This window comes from Aulonocara sp. 'chitande type north' Nkhata Bay, linkage group LG22 (genome assembly GCF_057382095.1).
Source record: "Aulonocara sp. 'chitande type north' Nkhata Bay isolate Kocher_YH1m ecotype deep benthic linkage group LG22, A_spYH_male_GT1.1, whole genome shotgun sequence".
Taxonomy (NCBI): domain Eukaryota; kingdom Metazoa; phylum Chordata; class Actinopteri; order Cichliformes; family Cichlidae; genus Aulonocara; species Aulonocara sp. 'chitande type north' Nkhata Bay.
This window is the reverse complement of record NC_141364.1, coordinates 26,238,215-26,257,017: the sequence shown is the minus strand read 5'-3', so window position 1 is coordinate 26,257,017 and position 18,803 is coordinate 26,238,215. Positions and strand designations below refer to the sequence as shown.

Sequence of the window (18,803 nt, the reverse complement as noted above, 5' to 3'; positions counted from 1 at the left end):
CTGGGGAGACAATAACCCGACGGACCAGTTGCAGGAACCAAAACATGCTAGGTAAGTGTGTTTTAATCTCATGATTCATATAATACTGGTGATGGATTTTTAGGCTAATAGTTAGGCTAACACATTTACCTCTCATCTTTTCTTTCCTCACAAAACCGATAGATCCTCCACTTCTTTTAAGTGTCTCCCAGCGCAATTCTTAGCGTATTTTGGTTCTTGCAACTGGTCCGTCGAGTTATTGTCTCCCCAGAAACACTTCACTAGTGCTTTTGGAAATCTGTTTTTTCCTATTTCTGTTTTCTTTTTTCCTATTTCAGTTGCGTTTTGTGTGCTTTTGCAGCGTTTTTCTTATTGCTTCTTAAGTTGCAGTCTGTTTGGCCTCTCAGGGCCACCGTATGCTTGCCATCTTACATCTGGAAAACAAAGAAATTGTGAAAGGCTTGAAAGAAACAAAATACAGAGATGAACACTAAAAATTCAGCAAAGACCTTTAGTTTTTCCATCTACTGTTCACCTCATCAGAAATGGTCTCATTAGAAGGGTGGCTGTCAAGAAGCCATTCTTAAGGAGGTGAAACGTATTAGCTAAATTATGCATTCATACTAAAATTTGATCTGGCAGCAGATCAGATTTTAATGAAATGATTTGTCCCGGATGACTGTTCGAGCCTTCTAGAGTTTAATTCTCATTAGTTTGTCCAGTGCAGCCAACCAGTTTTTTCTGTACTTCACACATTAATGTAAACTATGAATTGGATTTGAGTCATGAGCTGGAAGAGCTACTACGTCACTGACATTCTGGTTTCCTGTACTTCACCCTTATGCATTAGCTAACTTTAGGATCAGGAAAGTCATTTAACATAAAGTCAGCTCATATTGTAAAACCTGTATTCCCTGTTTCTAAATGACTGAATGAAAGTTTGATATTTTAATATAGTAATGTGTCAGACCCACACTCAGACACCGTCCATGTATCTATGCTCTTGCTTGATTTGGAACAGCCAACGTTCATTTTTGCAAAACACCAGAATAGTTCAAAACAAGTCCAGTCCTATCAGTGCTGCTGACGTGCTCCTGATGCATGGCAGACATTTGGTAAAGGTTACACCAACAGGCCCATTAGTGGCCTGATGACAAAAATTACATGTGACTGTCTGAATGAACCGTGACACTCAAGAGTCAGACATTTTTACATCAAGTGGCCACTTGATTTCCAGGGAAACCTAGAGAAGGGAGAACCAGGAAATCAGTCTAAACTGGCTAAACTTACAGCAGACCCATGCATGTGATTTCTTATGTATAAAAACATTCACTTGTATATGTGTACTCAGTTCTCTCGCATGCTTTTATTGTTGTATGTTGACTGCCTCTTAGCACTAATCGCTGGATGATTTGACTTGAGTATTTCTGCTGCAGACTATCACAGATATATAGTATTTCATGAATGCTGATCTCACAGAAAAGAGACACAGGCCTGTAATTCTTCGCCTGCGTGAGGAATGATAATGATTCTGACCCTGGCCTTGGGTTAGCCTTGCCTAGCTTAGCAACGGTTACCACTGAGCTCCAGACAGCAGGGCAGACTGGAAGGCTCCGGAGCCAGGCTGGCCCACGTGCGGTCCCACATCAGGGGGCGTGCACCCTGTCTGTCCCTGCTCTTACATCTATACCTTTTTACCCAGCCTCCCCCCAAAGAAGGGAATTGGAGGATTTGTCATCAACACACAAACACACACGCACGGGTTTCCAAACCCCCTGCTGACACACAGTGGAATGCACAACTGTTTATGCACACAAAGGGACAGTATGGACACCCAGATAAACAGATGTTGGGATTAATACAGAGCACTTAGGAAAATTATTCTTGCAGTCTGTAGTCATAAGAGGTGGAAAATCAAGAGTAACATTTAGCAAAGCATCTTTATGGCATGGTCTTGCCAAATATTTAACTTTATTGTTTTCATCAGTAGTATTTGTTGTTTCTCAACCCTTTAGCATACAGACAGTATAAAGCACACATGAAAACTCAATCCCAGCACATAATGCCCTGAGAAGAACCCCCTCCCCCCAAAATCCCTAATGAATCACAAGGAATATTAGACTGTAATATGTCTGTACTGTTATTCCACTACAGAGGGTACTCTGCTTACCTGTGCAAACAAACATTTTTCTGTGATGAACTGCAGCCATAGAAGTGTAAATGATGAATCCAAGTCTGAAAAGTGAGGTTAACATAAAAGTTCTTAAAACATCTTTTTAAATGCCTATCAGGGCACAAACATACTCATCTCAAGGCTTCATAACCAGATTTCACTAATCAACGGATGAAGTCACTGTGGGTACATCTATCTTTGTCCAGTCTACAACAGGGGACTACAACAGATTTCCACTGACATCTGGCCTCCGTGGTGCTTATTTCATCATCATGCATGACCTTCCAAAGAGAGGCTGTCAATGACAGTGTGATTGTTCACAGAAAGTAAATGTTAGTTTAATCTCTTCTTCATTCATTGTTACAGGTCTGTAATCCAGTGATGATACAGTCAATGCAAAAGTAATAAAAAAGACGGTACTGCAACTTCAGATACATCTGGAACTTTGTAAAAAAAAAATGGTAACATTATCTAAAACATTCTAATTTCTGGAGTTTAGTATAAGTCAGGACTAAGTGTGCCATGTTTTGAATTTAACTGCCCATCTTTGGCCCTTTATTTGGTAAAAACAAATGTTTTTGTTGTTTTGCTATGTCAAATTATATGAAAAAGAAAGTTCTTTGAAGTTTACAGGCATCATTTATGGACAGCTTTTTTTGATGTCCCACCCAATGTTCCCTCTAATTTTTCATGTGTCTGAGCGAACACACATACTCCCTGAGTACCACTGTGAGCGACAGCAGACGTGTGCACTGTGATCAACGCCAGCATCGAATCCATCCAAGTTACATGGTTTATTAAAATAATCAAATTACAGCATTTACATTTACTTTTAATTAACTGCTTACACTGAAAATTAAAAAAAGAATCTTGTTCATGACCTGTGTAGTATGTTAACACTATTGGAAGTAAAAAGAACTTGAACTCCAATTTTGAAAACAAAACTTTATTTTATTTTTATTTCTTTTTCTTTTCTTTTTTTAAATAAAGCTCTGACTTGTATTATGAGTATGAGTCTGTGGTCTGGGAGAGAGTCCTGTAACAGAATATAATGGCCACTGTTGGGCAATTAATTATATAGTTACTTCTTTAAAAAAAAGTAACTGAGTTATGCAAACAACAAAGTTTTTTGCAGCTGTTTACCTAAAAATACAGCCAAGGCGTTTTTTTTTTTTTAAATAAACATTTCAAACTATTTACAGAACAATCAGCTGTTCTGCATCAAGTTTGATGCCACACAAATTATTTGTGCCACTCCAAAAAATAATTTCTGTCCACTATGAGATAAAGGAGAACAACAGCCTGATACCTGCAGGCCTGACAACAGGAGATGTATCACTCCTGTAACTCCTATAACATTCAGCAGTCGCCTCGTTGTTCTGACACACACAACAAAACTATTGACTACACTACACACTAACTACACAAGATTTGCGCTAAACGTTGCAAATCTCTCACATCTCAAAACACCGCCGTCACTCCTAAAACTTCCCCCCTTCCTAAACATCTAAATGCCATGTTGCCATATCATTTTTTTGATTGGTCAACATGATACATTTTTCGACCAATAGGAAAGGCTGGGGGGTTTGTTGGTTTTGTTTTTGCTCACAGGCAGAGAGCGCTTTTGTTTCGTAATAAAGCTGTTCTGTGTACGACAATCATTTCTGGAGCTTGTCTTGTTCAACCAGTCTGATGTAGATTTGCTGCTCTTCTTGGGTTCATTGTCTTGTTGCATTAACCAATGTCAGCCAACCGTTAAGTGCTAGACAGATGGTTAGAATTCACAATAACTGCGAGGTGTCCAGGTCCTATGGCTGCAAAAAACAAGCTCACCACCCCTGCACCACAGTACTTGATAGCTGGTATGTTTGTGATGATATGCTGCGTTTCGGTTTACTCCAAACGTGGTGTTGTGCATTATAACCAAACATTTTCACATCTGTTCAAAGGACATTGCTCCAGAAGTCTTGCGATTTGTTCGGATACACCTTTACAAATGTGTACATATGTTCTTTTAAAGAGAAGAGACTTCCTCTTGCCAATTTTTAAAAACAAGCCATACTTTTTCAGTCTTTTTCTATTTGTACTGTCAAGAATTTTTACATTTAAAAATGTTAACATGTTAAGTGAAGCCTGTAGAGTCTGAGACGTAGGTGTTGAACTGCATTTTCCTGGCACATTAACTCCTGGGGGAGATCTGCAACTGTCTTGAATGTTTTTCCACTTTTCAATATTTTTTCTTATTAGACTTCAAACAGTTTGGAAATTACTTTGTAACTCTTCTCAGATTAATTGGCAGCAGCAACTGTTTCTGTAAGATCATTGCTGATGTTGTCCTTACTTGGCGTTGTGTTGACGCACATCTGAATGCTCCAAAACAGCAAACTGCCAAAATACTGCTTTTACAGAGGTACTTGCTGATAATCAGTTAATCAAGTTCATTTGATTAGCAGCACCTGGCTGCTATTTACCTTCTTAATTCCTATGGAAACAGTAAGAGTGCACTTAGTTTTTCCACACACCGTCTCTGCATTTTGGCTTAATTTTTGTTAAATAATGACACAGATGTAACATGTCATGTTTTGTCATTCATCTTAGGTTTTAATTACCCAAATTTGTGTTATTTTTAAGTTTAGTTATTTCACTTTTAAGAAATAACTAGATGAAAGTTAGTAATCTTAACTAACCATTATTGCTGTAAAACTTGTTCCTAATCAACTATTATATAATAACTAATATGTTATATAATCATATGACCTTAAACAATGGTTATTAAAGACTGTTGCCAGTCATTTTAAGGCCTGTTGTAGAAGTACAGCGATAACGTCTTTGTGTTCATGGATAGAAATAACAATAATATCAGCATCATGATATACGAGCCTTTAGTTCTGAGTGGTTTCCGTGTCGTGACCTGAATACCTCAGCGATGAAGCCAAGCCAGCAGCTCATTAACATTCCAATACAGCCCTAATCACCACTGCAAGTGTGTGTGTGTGTGTGTGTGTGTGTGTGTGTGTGTGTGTGTGTGTGTGTGAGAGAGAGAGAGAGAGAGTCAGAGAGAGGGGAAAAGGGAAAAGAGAGATCATGCACGTGTTGCTCCGCGAGCGAGGACGCGGTGAAAGTGTTCGATGAAGTGCCTGCCTCAGGTGATTACAGCCGCGTGGGGTGATTGGTTCCATCGAATCGCACCTCTCCTCTCACATCTCGGATGCTGTTGCGCAGCTTTTTTGCACAGCTGAGGCTCGTTTTGCTAACAAGTTTTATTGATCGACTCATCGGAATGAGAAGTATGAGGACTGGCGAGAGATGAAAGATGCACAAGCAAACATAAAAGGCAGCAAAAACGAGTGCGAGAGCTTTAAGGTGGAGACGTTTTATTCGTTATGGTTATGCATACGTTCCCATGTTTGTTCACTTAACCTCAGATAACCATCTATGTGTCTTTTTCTGTCTGTCCCTCTGCAGAAAGACTATATAACTCCAATGGACGTGACTTGAGAAGAGCACTCTTCTCTCTAAAGCAAATTTTTCAGGTAACACACTCTCTCACACACACACACAAACACACACACACACACACACATTTTTCAATGCAATTACCGTGAGTACATTGTTGCAGAATACAGTCGGTTATTGTGGCCACTGTGTGCTTCTGTGATGACAGGATCTCCATCAACGTGGCGTTTCTCTCTCTGTCTTTGTGTGTGCATGTGAGCGCGTGTGTGTGTGTTTGCATTGAAATTTGTGTGGGAATCTTTTATTTTAAGTGGAGAAGAGTTAGCCACTTTAAAAAAAAGAAGAGCTCTGCAGCACAAACAGAACAGAAGCACTCCGTACGTAAAAAGACAGTGATTCAGCAAACGGAGCAGCACTGTGCAAACTTCCAGATTGTTCAAAAAAGTGCAGCATTCAAGCTATTAAAAGTGGCCCTTTTTTTGCAACTAAACACTGCATAAAAAACCCTCCATGCAAGCTCCATGCTTATTTCCTACCACCTTCTCCTCAGAGGATGCCTGAACCTGGAGCTTTAACGGTGCACATGAAGGTGTTTTTGTTTCTTTAAGAAATGACACATAAAAAGCAGAAAACTGTAAAAAACCATGTCTGCTGACAAGTGTGAGTGTGCATACCAGCTGGTCTGATCCCAGAGGAGGGTTTGAAAATCTGTGTTGTGTCAACTTAAATCTTAAACCTCCACATCACTGACATCAAGTGGCAACACAAGAAAATGCATTAACTGCATCCACGAAATTACGAGCTCGGTTCTGGTTATCCCGTGCTTCCTCTATTTGTGCTCATTTTCCTTCAGGATGACAAAGACCTGGTCCATGAGTTTGTGATGGCTGAAGGTCTGACGTGTCTCATCAAGGTGGGAGCAGAAGCTGACCAAAACTACCAGAACTACATATTAAGAGGTATGGTCTCCTGCATGCTGCATAATGATATATGCTAAGAATAATAACAATAATATACTACATGCTTAGATCAGGGGGGTCATTCTATCTTTCTCTGGGGCAACACTGTGAAATGGGACTCACATCAAGGGCCAGACATTTATTTTAACATGTTTTGAAATCCTGTATAACAATTAACAAACAAGATCAAATGATATCTGATGATTCTATTGCCTGAAATTGTCTGCACATAAAAATAAAATTTGCCCGTAGTTCTCAGTGAAAGGACTGGCCTCTGAGAAATTTACCGTGCTGTAGTCGTGTGCCTCTGTGGCTCAGTGACTTTTTAAAGCAAACACTCAGTCTTTATGGCTCTACATCTTTGCCGGCGTGTGGACAGAAGCATCCAAGTGAAGACAATAATTACGGAGACACAGGATCTTTCCTTACCCTGTCGAGATGTGGGCTTTTCAGAGTTCCACTTCTCTTGAAATAGCCTGCATTCAGCATCAGCTTTTCCTTTGTGTTTCTCAGCTAGTCTAGGCACATGTGGTCATGACGGCATGTCACGACTGATTTGGACATGTTACTTAGAAGATATGCATGAAAAATAAAATTGTAAAAATGAGAAACAAATGCAGAAAAACTGCATTTCGAGTGCTTTAAACAGAGTTTTTAACCCTATTATTATTTCTGCTGAATATTATTATAAGATGGCAATACAAAAAGAGCAATGTAATGGAATTAAGTCATGTTTGTCACTCAGAGGTTTTCTATGGAGCTGTTAGTCATGGTTGTGCCATCGTTGTCATGACTGATTGATTTTCTCAGCATAATCAGAATCATTGCTGTCACTGTAACTGATTTTATTGCTGTTATTTAATTCATTTTGGTTCTTTTTTTATTTATTTCATCTTATTTTATTTTATTTTACAACAAGTTCTCAGTCATCTTTCCGTATACTTTTCTGACTTTTCCTTTCTTCCTCAGCTCTCGGGCAGATCATGCTCTACGTGGACGGGATGAATGGCGTCATTGGCCATCCTGAGACAATCCAGTGGCTCTACACTCTCGTTGGCTCGAAGGTATCAAGTCAAGCGTGCATCCTAAAAAACTCAGAGGACACACACACACACCACCCTGACGTTGGTTAACCAGCCATTGTTTGCAGAACATTATTTTTAGCGTTTATCCAAAGAAACACACACAAACACATACCCTAATGATTGTGTTGTGTGTTTCCAGCTGTGGGTGGCGGCTTCTGTTGGTTTTGTGGTGTCCTCGTGCACTAGGCACCAAGACACTCATGCTGGGACTGTTTTCCCTACACTACCACCCCCCAGGTTTCACTGTTGTCGCCAGCGTGAGAACATATAGCAATAAAATCTCCAGAGGAGGCGCTTTCCGTGTCGAACGCTGGAGTAAAAGCATTCAAAACCCCTTCTTCGACTTGAAGCGATCTTCTAGTTCACAGCAGATGAACCACAGGGCTGTAGGCGTAGCCACCCTGCACTCTCCCTTTCATCCAGGGCAGTTCTAGTGGAATTTGGCCTGCGATTATTTCCTCAAAACAATGTGCTAGACCCCTGTTGCTCTTCCTGCAGACTACAGGCCCGTAGGATGATGGTCCCACCATGAGTAAAGGGAGTTGCTCGCCAACAAGACATTGCCCCATGTCTTGCCCTAGACATTGGCATACTATCAGACTATCTTAGGTGGGATAAATTGCGCCGCAGTACTAAAGTGAGTATGTTGATCAGCATTTACTTCCTTGAGATTTTTTGGTAGTGCTGTATTTTTATCATAGATGGGTATGTGAGAGTCCATGGTCTGGATCATATAAGCAGTATAAGCAGAACAACTACGGTTCTGCAGCATCTGCAGCCATCTTTGTTAACGAGTTCATGAAATTCCTTCCTAACCCAAACCAAAACCATAATTCCTAGTTGCCTGATGATGTCCGTTACAATAAAATTAACCAAAATGTCACGTTGCCTAAATTTTAAACCAAATCCTGTAAAATGTAATTTATATTATGAAGTTTCCCCAGACCAGCATCCCTAAAACAGAGGCTCACAGTATAACTGTATAAATAGATTATGTCCCTGCAGCATGATGACAAGCACAACACACACAAATAATGAAATAGCATCTGCTCGTATGTTTTGGTTGCCACTAATGCTAAACATTTGAATTCTAAATGTTTAGAGTGGATGAAGAGAGCAATAGGAACACAGTTGTCCATACTTTATGCAAGTTTCTTTATATTTCCACCCTAGTTTCGTTTGGTGGTGAAAACAGCTTTGAAGCTGTTGCTGGTGTTTGTGGAGTACTCAGAATCCAACGCGCCACTGCTGATCCAAGCCATCACCTCTGTGGACATGAAGAGAGGTACTAAAAGCTTAACATGCCACCATGTGCTGAGGGCTTAAAGTAGAAAGATACTGTAGTTTGTCTGCATGATAATATTTTTGAAGTAATGGAATTTAATCGACTGACTTCTAGGCAGCAAGCCATGGTCCAATGCTATGGAGATCTTGCATGAGAAGGATGGAGTGGATACGGAGCTTCTCGTCTATGCAATGACCCTCATCAATAAGGTTTGCAAAGCTATAGTTTATGGCTTTGCTGAGTACTTTCTTGTGTGGATATAGAACATTTTCAGTTTTATGGAAAACGCATCTTGGTTTTCTCCAGTAAGTGATCAGTTGATTGACTGACTTTGTGTTTTATCATTTTGCATGTAGATATAAACTGTATTGCGAAGTTTTAGTCCTGCAGCTTCAAAACCCAAAATGAAAAACTTAAATATATGATTATGTGCATCAAAGCAGTGTTTTAGTCATTAGTGTTTAAATGTGCAAAGCGTTTTAAACCTTGGTTACATCTTGACGACGTCTCCTTTCTTTTTGCAGACTCTTGCAGCACTGCCCGACCAGGATTCATTTTATGATATGGTGGATGGTCTGGAGGAGCAGGGCATGGAGACCGTTTCCCAAAGACATCTGGGGAGGAAAGGAACCGATCTTGACTTGGTCGAGCAGCTTAATATATATGAGGTCTGAGACACTCAAACAAAACATTAAAAGCGGTTGAAAATGGGTTATTACTGATCCCTTTTCAGCTTGTAAATGCTGTACTAATAGCCCAAATAAAGGTCAGAGTGCCATGTAAAATATAAAAATAAAAACAGAATCTTATGGTTTGTAAGTCATTTAAACCAAACATAATAGCTGAAAATAGTGCAAAACTTTATATCAAAGTCCAGTTTTTGTCTATTTAAATTGGTGGCATTATTCTTAACGCTCATTCTTTTAGGCTTAGGATGGCATTGTCTTGTGAAAAAAAAAAAAGGTATAAAAACGTGTCATCTGGATGGGAGCATATGCTGCTCATAAAACTTTCTTTGGAGATTATGTGTCGGAATTTCAGGAGTAGGACCACCCCTCCAAACACGCTCCTTCCGGTTGAAATCTATATAGGTTCCCCCAGTTCTGCAAGCTGTTCATTACGTGCCCCACCCTCCCTCCTTTTTCTCTATTCTTTAACTTTTTCATTTCTACTTAGTGCATCGGGATCTGCAAGGCCCGGGAGCCATCGCCAGTCTCCTTCAAGGCCTTCCACAAACCGCAGCTCACTTCATGTCAAAGCTTTTTCACCTACTAAAACGCTGTCAAACCTAAAATGAGGACGTGGGCCCAGCTAGTGAAATACATCCTCCAGCAATAACGGTGCCTTCACAGTTATTGTTTGAAAATCACAGCGTTGAACAGTGGACCTAAATGCAGACGTGGAGGCAGAATGAATAAACAAATACAAAAACATTTTTGGTTTTATGCTAAAGTCCTAAAGAGTAAGTTCAGCAAAGAACACACTGAGATGGCTGTAGTATACATGGAAGCAGTGTTGGTCAAGTTACTTGAAAAAAGTAATCAGTAACTAATTACTGATTACTTCCCCAAAAAAGTAATCCTGTTACTTTACTGATTACTTATTTTCAAAAGTAATTAATTACTTAGTTACTTAGTTACTTTTTAAAAAGACGATTTACAACCTGAAGAGGTGATAAAGTGATAGATCTTTCAGCCCAATTCTACTTTTTCTGCATAATCCATCATACAAAATGTAATCAAATGGAAAAGTCTCTTTTTTTTAACTTGTTTTATCAGTTTTAATCTTTTAACTTTATGCATCAAGCAAAAATGTAATTATCTGCAACATTCTCTGACTTGAATAAATTAGTTTAACATTTAAACCTATTTTATGCACATTCCAGCACATAAAATAAAATATTTTTTGTGTTTACACTCACTCTTTCAAATAGATGCAAGTAAAACACAGCAGAAAATAAATAAAGTCAAAGACTCAGCGGTCCTGTTGCTCTATTTTCACCTGTAAAGCAGGACTGGGGTAGGCGGAGGTTTACCCTGGTGCAGGTGTGCCGCGGTCAGTTGAAGAATCCGCGAGTTTCTCTGTGAGTTTCCCATTACGTTGTAGCACACTTGGTGCTTGCTTGGAAGTTTAGGGGTTTTATTGCTGTAAAAAGAAGTTTTCTTCCTACGCACAACGGACACTAATGTTTTTGTCACTTTTTATGGAATCAAACTCAAAGTAAGGTCAGTACTTCCATGCTTTAAACGCTGCACGCTCATACTCTCTCCCACAATCGATATGTGATCCATTGTTGATCTGCACACAGCTGTTGTCACCAACGGCGCACTCGCTTACGTCACTGTCCTGAGACATTTTTGCAAAAAAATCACAGTTTTAGTAACGCAGTAACGCAGCGTTCCTACGGGAAAGTAACGGTAATCTAATTACCGATTTTGCAATAGTAATCCCTTACTTTACTCGTTACTTGAAAAAAAAGTAATCAGATTACAGTAACGCGTTACTTGTAACGCGTTACTGCCCATCTCTGCATGGAAGGTTAACAGATGCTATGACAAGGAGTAAAGGGAATGTCAGGGCTATTTATACACGAGGGTAATCAGGGAAGTGGAAACACAACAGTAACAAGACTCAGCTGCACTCAATCTAGACATGGAAGCAGGGGAGGGAAGTAAAACTAAAAACAAGGCACGGGTGATAACTAAAAATAAATAAATGAAACAGAAAGTGAAGAACAAGAACTATAAGAAGCCATAATTTAGTCTCACAGCATGTTAGCTTTGGAAATGCGTGTTGCTAACAAGTTCCACTCATTAGACCAAAGGATCCAGCATTTTTCATTTACCAAAAAATCTACAAATTTTTGATTTAGATTTTGGTCAGACCACTTTGCTTCATTTAAACCCTAACATTTTTTTTAAGTACCACTCACTTTACAACCTGTCATGTCTTTCCCCAGACGACCCTACGGCATGAAGATGGTGATGATGACAGCCAGCCTCCACCAATGGTACGCCGGGACCGCAGGCGAGCCAGTGTTGGGGGCGGGGACAAAAGACATGGCCTGGAGAGGAGGCGGAGCCGCAGGGCTTCTCTTGGACGATCCGGTTACGCCTCGCCCTGCAGCCCCGCGTCCCCACAGAGAGCCGGCTTCCAACCTTTCAATGGAATCAGATCTGAGGACGTGAGCGAGAGGTGAGGGTGGTGGAAAATAAAACAGTTACGTATCACTTATTAAAATCTAGGTGCAGGGTTACTCAAAAGGTGTGGTGACAAAGCAAACAAAAAAGCGATAGTTCTTTAATATGTTCTCATTCTTCAGAGAAGTTCTGACTGTTTTACTGCTTTCTGCTCCAGAGCACTGTCAGGTTACCTTCAGTCCATGTAAGTCCAAACGTCACTGAGCCTCTGCTCCTCACAGACCTGCTGTAACAGCTACCCATGTGTCCTCCCTACTCACAGCGTGGGTTTTCCTGCTGCACCTAAACCCCACTGCAGACTTCTGCTGCACTGGAATAAAAATAATTGTTTTCAGCAGCTGCGCACGCCTTCGGGGTTTGCTTGCAATTCTAATAGAGGCGAACACGATATTAAACCAGCACAGGCTTTTCTCAACGCTGTGTGTAAGAGCACAACAAAATGGGATCAGGATGGGACTTTAACTGTTTACTAAAGGCAAATCTTTCATCTATTGGTCCTCTTCTCCTCTTTAGATTTGAATATAATAATAGATGAAGGATTAAATGTAATCTGCTTTTGTCACATTAGTAGACAAACAATGGGGTTTAAGAGCTAAATCGTGCACACCTGAGCATACCTGTGAATCCTGAAAAACGGGTTCAAACGCGGTCAGCTGTACTGTAAAAGATACATTTTTATCCCGTGATTTATTTTTGAATGAATCTAATCAGTGGGTGAAAGCTGTTTACGTCCGGGACCGCATCCTGCTTCGTATTATGCACGCACACAAGAAAAACAAACCCAAGTTTTATTGACCATCCCATTCGTCACACACACATGGCTGTGGTCTTGTGGAACAACACCTGGCAGCGCGGACGGACTTGACTGCAACAGGACTCATCTGGTTTCACTATAAAACAGCGCAGCAGTTTGGTGACAGCGATCCCCCAGCCGGTTTCTCCTCTCAGCATTCCTTTCCCTCTTTCCTTGTTATCATGTTCTGTGTTCATGCGCATGTAAAACCACCTAACTGGAGGCATGAAGTGTATAATCAGAAACATTCATCTGCCATCTCTCCCCTTTTCATTTCTTGTGTGTTTTCTCTTGTCTTGCCTTGTCTTTGTTTGTTTTCCTTGAGTGTCTTAACTGTGACTTTTTAGTGTAGCCTTAAACATCTTCTGCACACATGACCCCTCAGCCATTCCATCCCTTTGCTCCAACACTCTTTTTTTTCTGTGGAGATTTCTATTTGCATGCTTTTCTTATGTATCACTTCATCTCTCCCCTATCCTTACCTCAAATCGTCCACCTGTCTGTGTATTCATTCGTCCACCCCCCCACCCATCCACCTCGATAGAGTGGAGGAATGTGAGGAGGATAGCATTGAGGAGGAGAAGGAGGAAGAGGAAGAGGAGACTCCTGTGACTGAGTCTGATTCGGATGAGCAGGAGGGGGCTAATGAGACCACCTCCAGGTATTTTAGGACGTAGTGGTAACATAGCAATGAAATAATGCTTTCATAATGGTCTCGAATGTCTCTTTAGTCCCTGCCTGTCCAGCTGGTTTGCTCTGGTGGCCCATGTTGTTGTAGATTTGCCTGCCGGTCTGCTCAGTTCTGCTTTTACCCATTTATTCCTCTCGATCCATTCCTCTGTTCCTAGCCCCGCTAGACATCTTCCATCCACTGTTCAAAGAACAACCCTTCAGTCCATCACCATCACGTCCAGAAAGGAGTCTGTAAAGGAGACAGAGCAGAGGAATTGGAGTGAACCGACCTCAGCAACAACTACCACCAGCAGCATTTCCTCCCCCTCTACCCCAACCCTTTCTCCCACTGTGTCCTGCACTCACAGTCCTCCAGGACAGCCCTCGCTCCTGGCCACACTGCTGGCCAGAAAAAAGTCTATCGTCACTGTGCCAGCTACCAAGGAGGTGAGCCCGCCGTTGCGTGGCAGCTCGCGCCCCTCCCCCGACCGCCTGCCCTACCTGCCCCACTCGCCCTTCCACCTCTTCTCGTACGATCTCGATGAGGAGCCGTCGCCCCCGGCTCTGGGAAAGCCAAGCGAGGAGTCACCCAAACCAACGACTCCCAGGTCAGATGGGCAGTAAAGCTCACCAATGAATTCAAGAAGCTTTCCTTCTCTTCAGATGTCCTGCTTTTTACTTTGCCAGTTTCCACTTCTGCTTCTGGCTTTTTTTGTGTGTGTGTGTGTAGGCACCAGTTTGGAGCCACTTTGCATCTCTTTTGTTATTCATCACTTCCCTTCTTTTCAGTTCTTTCACCTCACAGCATCTCACCTTGAGTTTCTCGACTCTTATTGTCACTTTTCGTTCCTTCACGTCTTTTCTTAGTTCCTCCACGACCTCGATGCACTGCAATTTTTTTTTAATGTGCAATCCCCACTTGGCCTCCCAGTAGCATTTCCTTTCCCCTCTTTTCTAAAACAGCACAACCACTGTTTTCTTTTCTTTAACCCTTTCTCACTAGTCTCTCTTTGCTTTTTGCTGAAACTTTGCATTTCCTTACCTTTACCGTCAGGCAAAGATTAGCTGTTAGATTTCTCTCTTTGTGGTTAAAACTAGATTTCCAAAAGATTCACACTTAATCTGTACCAAATTTGTCATGAGAACGCTGCATGAGTAATCAAGTGTTCCCAATCAGAAGTTGAATTACATGCATCAAGTTATAGATAACAAGAATCAGATGTTTTTTTGCTTTGTATTGCACACGCAGCAACAGAACCTTAAATAATATAACGTAAGCTTAAAAAAGAAAGCTCTTGTCTGCTCCGGCATAATAGCTTGACAAGGCCAAAGGTCTTTTTAGCAGACTCTTAGTGAGGACAGACGCCTTGCCTGAAAATTTCCAGGGGCATAATAGAATAAACACGACAGCAGTTAGCAATTAGGGTCACATTCATTTCTGGGTACGAGTTTTGCACTCGCCAGTTAGTCCATGCCGTGTTGTGCAACCCTGAGAGGTCACTCTCCCTGTTTTTCTCCCTCAGGAACGGAGCCCTGACGTCCTACTCCTCTCTCAGTACCCCGAGTACACCTACTAGCTCAAGGTGAGAAGCCACAGCAATAACATGAGGTGTGGAAACATCCTTAAACTACGCACCGCCAGACTGTAAACAGGTTCACACACAGGAACAGAGTCATGTGTGTAAAAAATACGGAGCATGTGCGGCCCCACCGTGTTTTCGTGCCGATGACATACTAAAGTGAATGTGATCTAAGCTAGTTGGTTCCAGATTTACTAAACTCTCTGGTAAACCTAAACACATAGAGGCTGGTCTTATGTAAGGGGCGTATGTTGTGTTATGGCTGCTTTATCAGAAGAGAGCAGCAGATTAAAACTCTGCTGCAGAAATCAGGATGACAGGGAATAGAGAAATAAAAATCAATAAATGAAGGAAACTGTTAGGTGAGGCTGTGTGCAGTCAGGAATAGGACCCAAGGTGCAGACTCCGGAGACAGACGTGAACTCAAAAAGGCTTTAATGCTGAACGCAACATGACATAACTAGAAAAACTCAAAATAAACTTACACCGGTGGACAGGCAAAATAAACGGTAGATCACGACCCAGACACAGAGAAACACTGGGCTTAAATACACAGAGGGAGCAATCAGGGAATGGGTAACAGGAGGGAAACACAGCTGGGGCAAATCAGGCCTAACGAGACAAGAGGAAGCAAAACCAGACACATTAACATCAGACATGGACTTTCAAAGTAAAACAGGAAACACATAACACAGACTGAACAAAGACACAGACTCATATGCAGGCACTACAAAGGGAACAGAGACGTGGGAACAGGGCAGACACAAACACTGACTGAACACGGGGATATAGGAACTTAGGATACACAGACGCGAACTAGACAAGGGGATGCAGGTGATAGGGGAGACATAAGCCATAAGACGGAACTCAAAGAAACCAAAAACTAGAAAGTATAAATAATAACATAAACTCAAACATCCTGGGTCAACGACCCAGGCATCCTAACAGAAACCTCCTTTTCCTCACTCTGTCTCTGCTCCTTCAGACCTGCTCTGGGAGGCCTTCTGTCCTCGTCCTACCGCCAGCACCAAGAATCTTTGGCAGCTGAGCGAGAGCGCCGCCGTGTGGAGAGAGAAGAGAGGCTACAGAAAATAGAAAGAGAGGAGAGGAACAAGCACAGGTGAGGCATCTTTGGTCATAAAATGCTTTATGCGAGAACAATAAATGAATAAAAGCTGTTTTAGTTTGTAGAATGAGTAATTATGTTTCCAAACACCGAAAACATATGTGTGTGTGTGTGTGTGTGTGTGTGTGTGTGTGTGTGTGTGTGTTGACCTAATTTCCTAAATTACTCAACAGTCTGACAAGAATAGATCATATCATACATAAGACAAAGGTGTGGGACTGTGGGTTAAACTTGTTAGACAGATCTACAGAGCACAGTGTGCGTGATATGATTGCTACCTTTTGAAACAGTTTGTTGTTCCTCTCACAGCCGCGGCTATGTGGATAAAATGGAAGAGGCCCGGCTCGCGCGGGAGGAGAGGTGAGTGTGTGTGTACACTAAATCAAAACAGCACAGAGCCGCTGAATCAGTTGGGATTATGTTTGAGCCGCTGGTTTGGGAAGCTCGGTAATAGCGTAATTGTTCGCAGGTTAAAAGGTGACCATTGCCTGCCAGAGGCTGGACGGGTGGGGGGAGTACTGAGCTGATTTTCTTTGCTCCGTCCGCCTTTCGTTTCCTTAAGAAGCTGTATTTTAACTGCGGCTCTCTGCCAAGGGCCTGATTGTTTTGGCTGTGTGCTGTGAGAAAATCAGGTTCCTGGATTTGTCAAGCCTCTCACAATGAATGGACGTGCACGGCCACAAACACACACACACACACACCAGAAGAATTTTCACGAGGCTAATAAATCTGTGTTTGTGTGCAGATGGGAATCACAGGAAGAAAGAGATTTACTCAGAAGGGTTAAGGAGGTCACGATCATATAATAAGGGCTGATGACAGCTGGGTAAATGCCATATCCTCTACGCTGGTCATCACTGACATTTGCGCCTTCTTATTGTTCTTCTTCATCTTCTCCACTCTCTGAGAGTGTGTGCCGAGCACTATTGCTTTTCTTTTTACCCCAGGCTTGTTTCACTCTCCATTTAAAGCTCAGTTAATGCAATAGCACACAGAGTCAATAAGACAGAGCGAAAAAAAAAGGTAAAGGTTGGATTCAACTATGAACAGAAGAAATAAGGCAGAGACAGACAGAAGCCAGAGCTGCAGATGAGCTGCTGAGTGAACATGTGGGAGATTTATCCACGACTTCACTCTGATTTATTTACGGTGTCATGGTCATCAGAAAAAACATGACCTTTTTTTTTTTAAATTCCCCAGCTTAGCGTTTAGCTGCCAAACAGCACTGGAACACCTGGTCACGAAGGACGTGCATAAAATCCAATGGCTTTAATAACAGACAACAGACAGAGCAACAACAACATACCTCAGCTCATCTAAAAGAGTCAGTTTACACCAAATTGATGCAATTAAAATGAGCGAATAGAGCGATATGGTTAAAATAATTATACTATTACACCTGCTTCTGGACAAACAAATAAGCCTGTATTTAACTACGTTTATTTCATAGAAACCATAAAAATAAAAACATCCTTTTGAATTTTTTCTTTTTTTCATTCTTTTTTCTTTTGCTAGCATTTCCTTAATGTACAGGGTGGGCCATTTATATGGATACACCCTAATAAGATGGGAATGGTTGGTGATATTAAAGTCCTGTTTGGGACACATTAGTATATGTGAGGGGGCAAACTCCTCAAGATGGGTGGTGACCATGGTGGCCATTTAGAAGTCGGCCATCTTGGATACAACTTTTGTTTTTTCAATATGAAGAGGGCCATGTGACACATCAAACTTATTGGTAATGTCACAAGAAAAACAATGGTGTGCTTGGTTTCAATGTAACTTGAATGGTATCACCAACCATTCCCATGTTATTACGGTGTATCCATATAAATGGCCCACCCTGTATACTGATTAGAGGGTTTAAGGATGGGTGGGTGTGTGAGTTGCTCGAGGGAGACCACCCAGTGACTGAGGCCTGGTGCAGCCTGAAAGACCAACATGGGCCCACCTTCCTGTGGGCACAACCACATGCAGGAAGGGCTGCAGGGGTCCAGTGCATAGTGGATTGTGTGGAGGTCAGAAGTGGAGGCTCTGGTGGTCCGATTCCCTGTTTCCAAAACTGTCTGTAGAAACATTATGTCTTTATTTTTCTAAAACATGATGAAAACTGGCAGAATAAAAAAAAAAAAGCAACATAAACACACACCTGAAAAGCACAACTTAGTCGAGTAGATCATCTTTAAATAAATTTCTTGCACATATTATGTTTGGACTGTTTTTTGTTTTTTGTTTTAATTGAAATTAAAATATCGGCAACATTTTAACATCAAAACAAAGAAAAAATTAGTTTGGTAGCTAAAATACAAATATACAATAATGATCGCATTATGATTAGCTATAGCACTGATAACAAAAAACTTTGTTAAAGAGCACTTTAAGCTCTTGTGCGTACGTTTTTTAGAGAATATATTTTTTAACAGAAACACAGTTTAAATAATACAGGTGACAGTCATAGATGACTGCAGATAAGTCAGGTAACATAGGGAACAAGA

General features: G+C 41.3%; 1 protein-coding gene across 9 annotated transcripts in view; it reads left to right on the top strand.

Moving 5' to 3' along the window:
- Positions 1-18,803, top strand: part of fhod3a (formin homology 2 domain containing 3a) — a 70,338-nt gene that overhangs the window by 36,310 nt on the left and 15,225 nt on the right. For 3 of the 9 annotated variants that reach the window (XM_086280755.1, XM_086280756.1, XM_086280754.1), the window contains exons 4-16: positions 5,618-5,685; positions 6,462-6,567; positions 7,537-7,631; positions 8,826-8,937; positions 9,052-9,146; positions 9,462-9,605; positions 11,897-12,132; positions 12,295-12,321; positions 13,475-13,591; positions 13,779-14,210; positions 15,126-15,185; positions 16,168-16,302; positions 16,618-16,668. In XM_086280755.1, the coding sequence (XP_086136881.1) occupies positions 5,618-5,685; positions 6,462-6,567; positions 7,537-7,631; positions 8,826-8,937; positions 9,052-9,146; positions 9,462-9,605; positions 11,897-12,132; positions 12,295-12,321; positions 13,475-13,591; positions 13,779-14,210; positions 15,126-15,185; positions 16,168-16,302; positions 16,618-16,668 (1,678 nt within the window). Of the gene's footprint in view, positions 1-5,373; positions 5,516-5,617; positions 5,686-6,461; positions 6,568-7,536; positions 7,632-8,825; positions 8,938-9,051; positions 9,147-9,461; positions 9,606-11,896; positions 12,133-12,294; positions 12,322-13,474; positions 13,592-13,778; positions 14,211-15,125; positions 15,186-16,167; positions 16,303-16,617; positions 16,669-18,803 lie in introns of those variants that run through there. The other 6 variants (XM_086280759.1, XM_086280757.1, XM_086280758.1 and 3 more) reach the window with 6 other exon arrangements.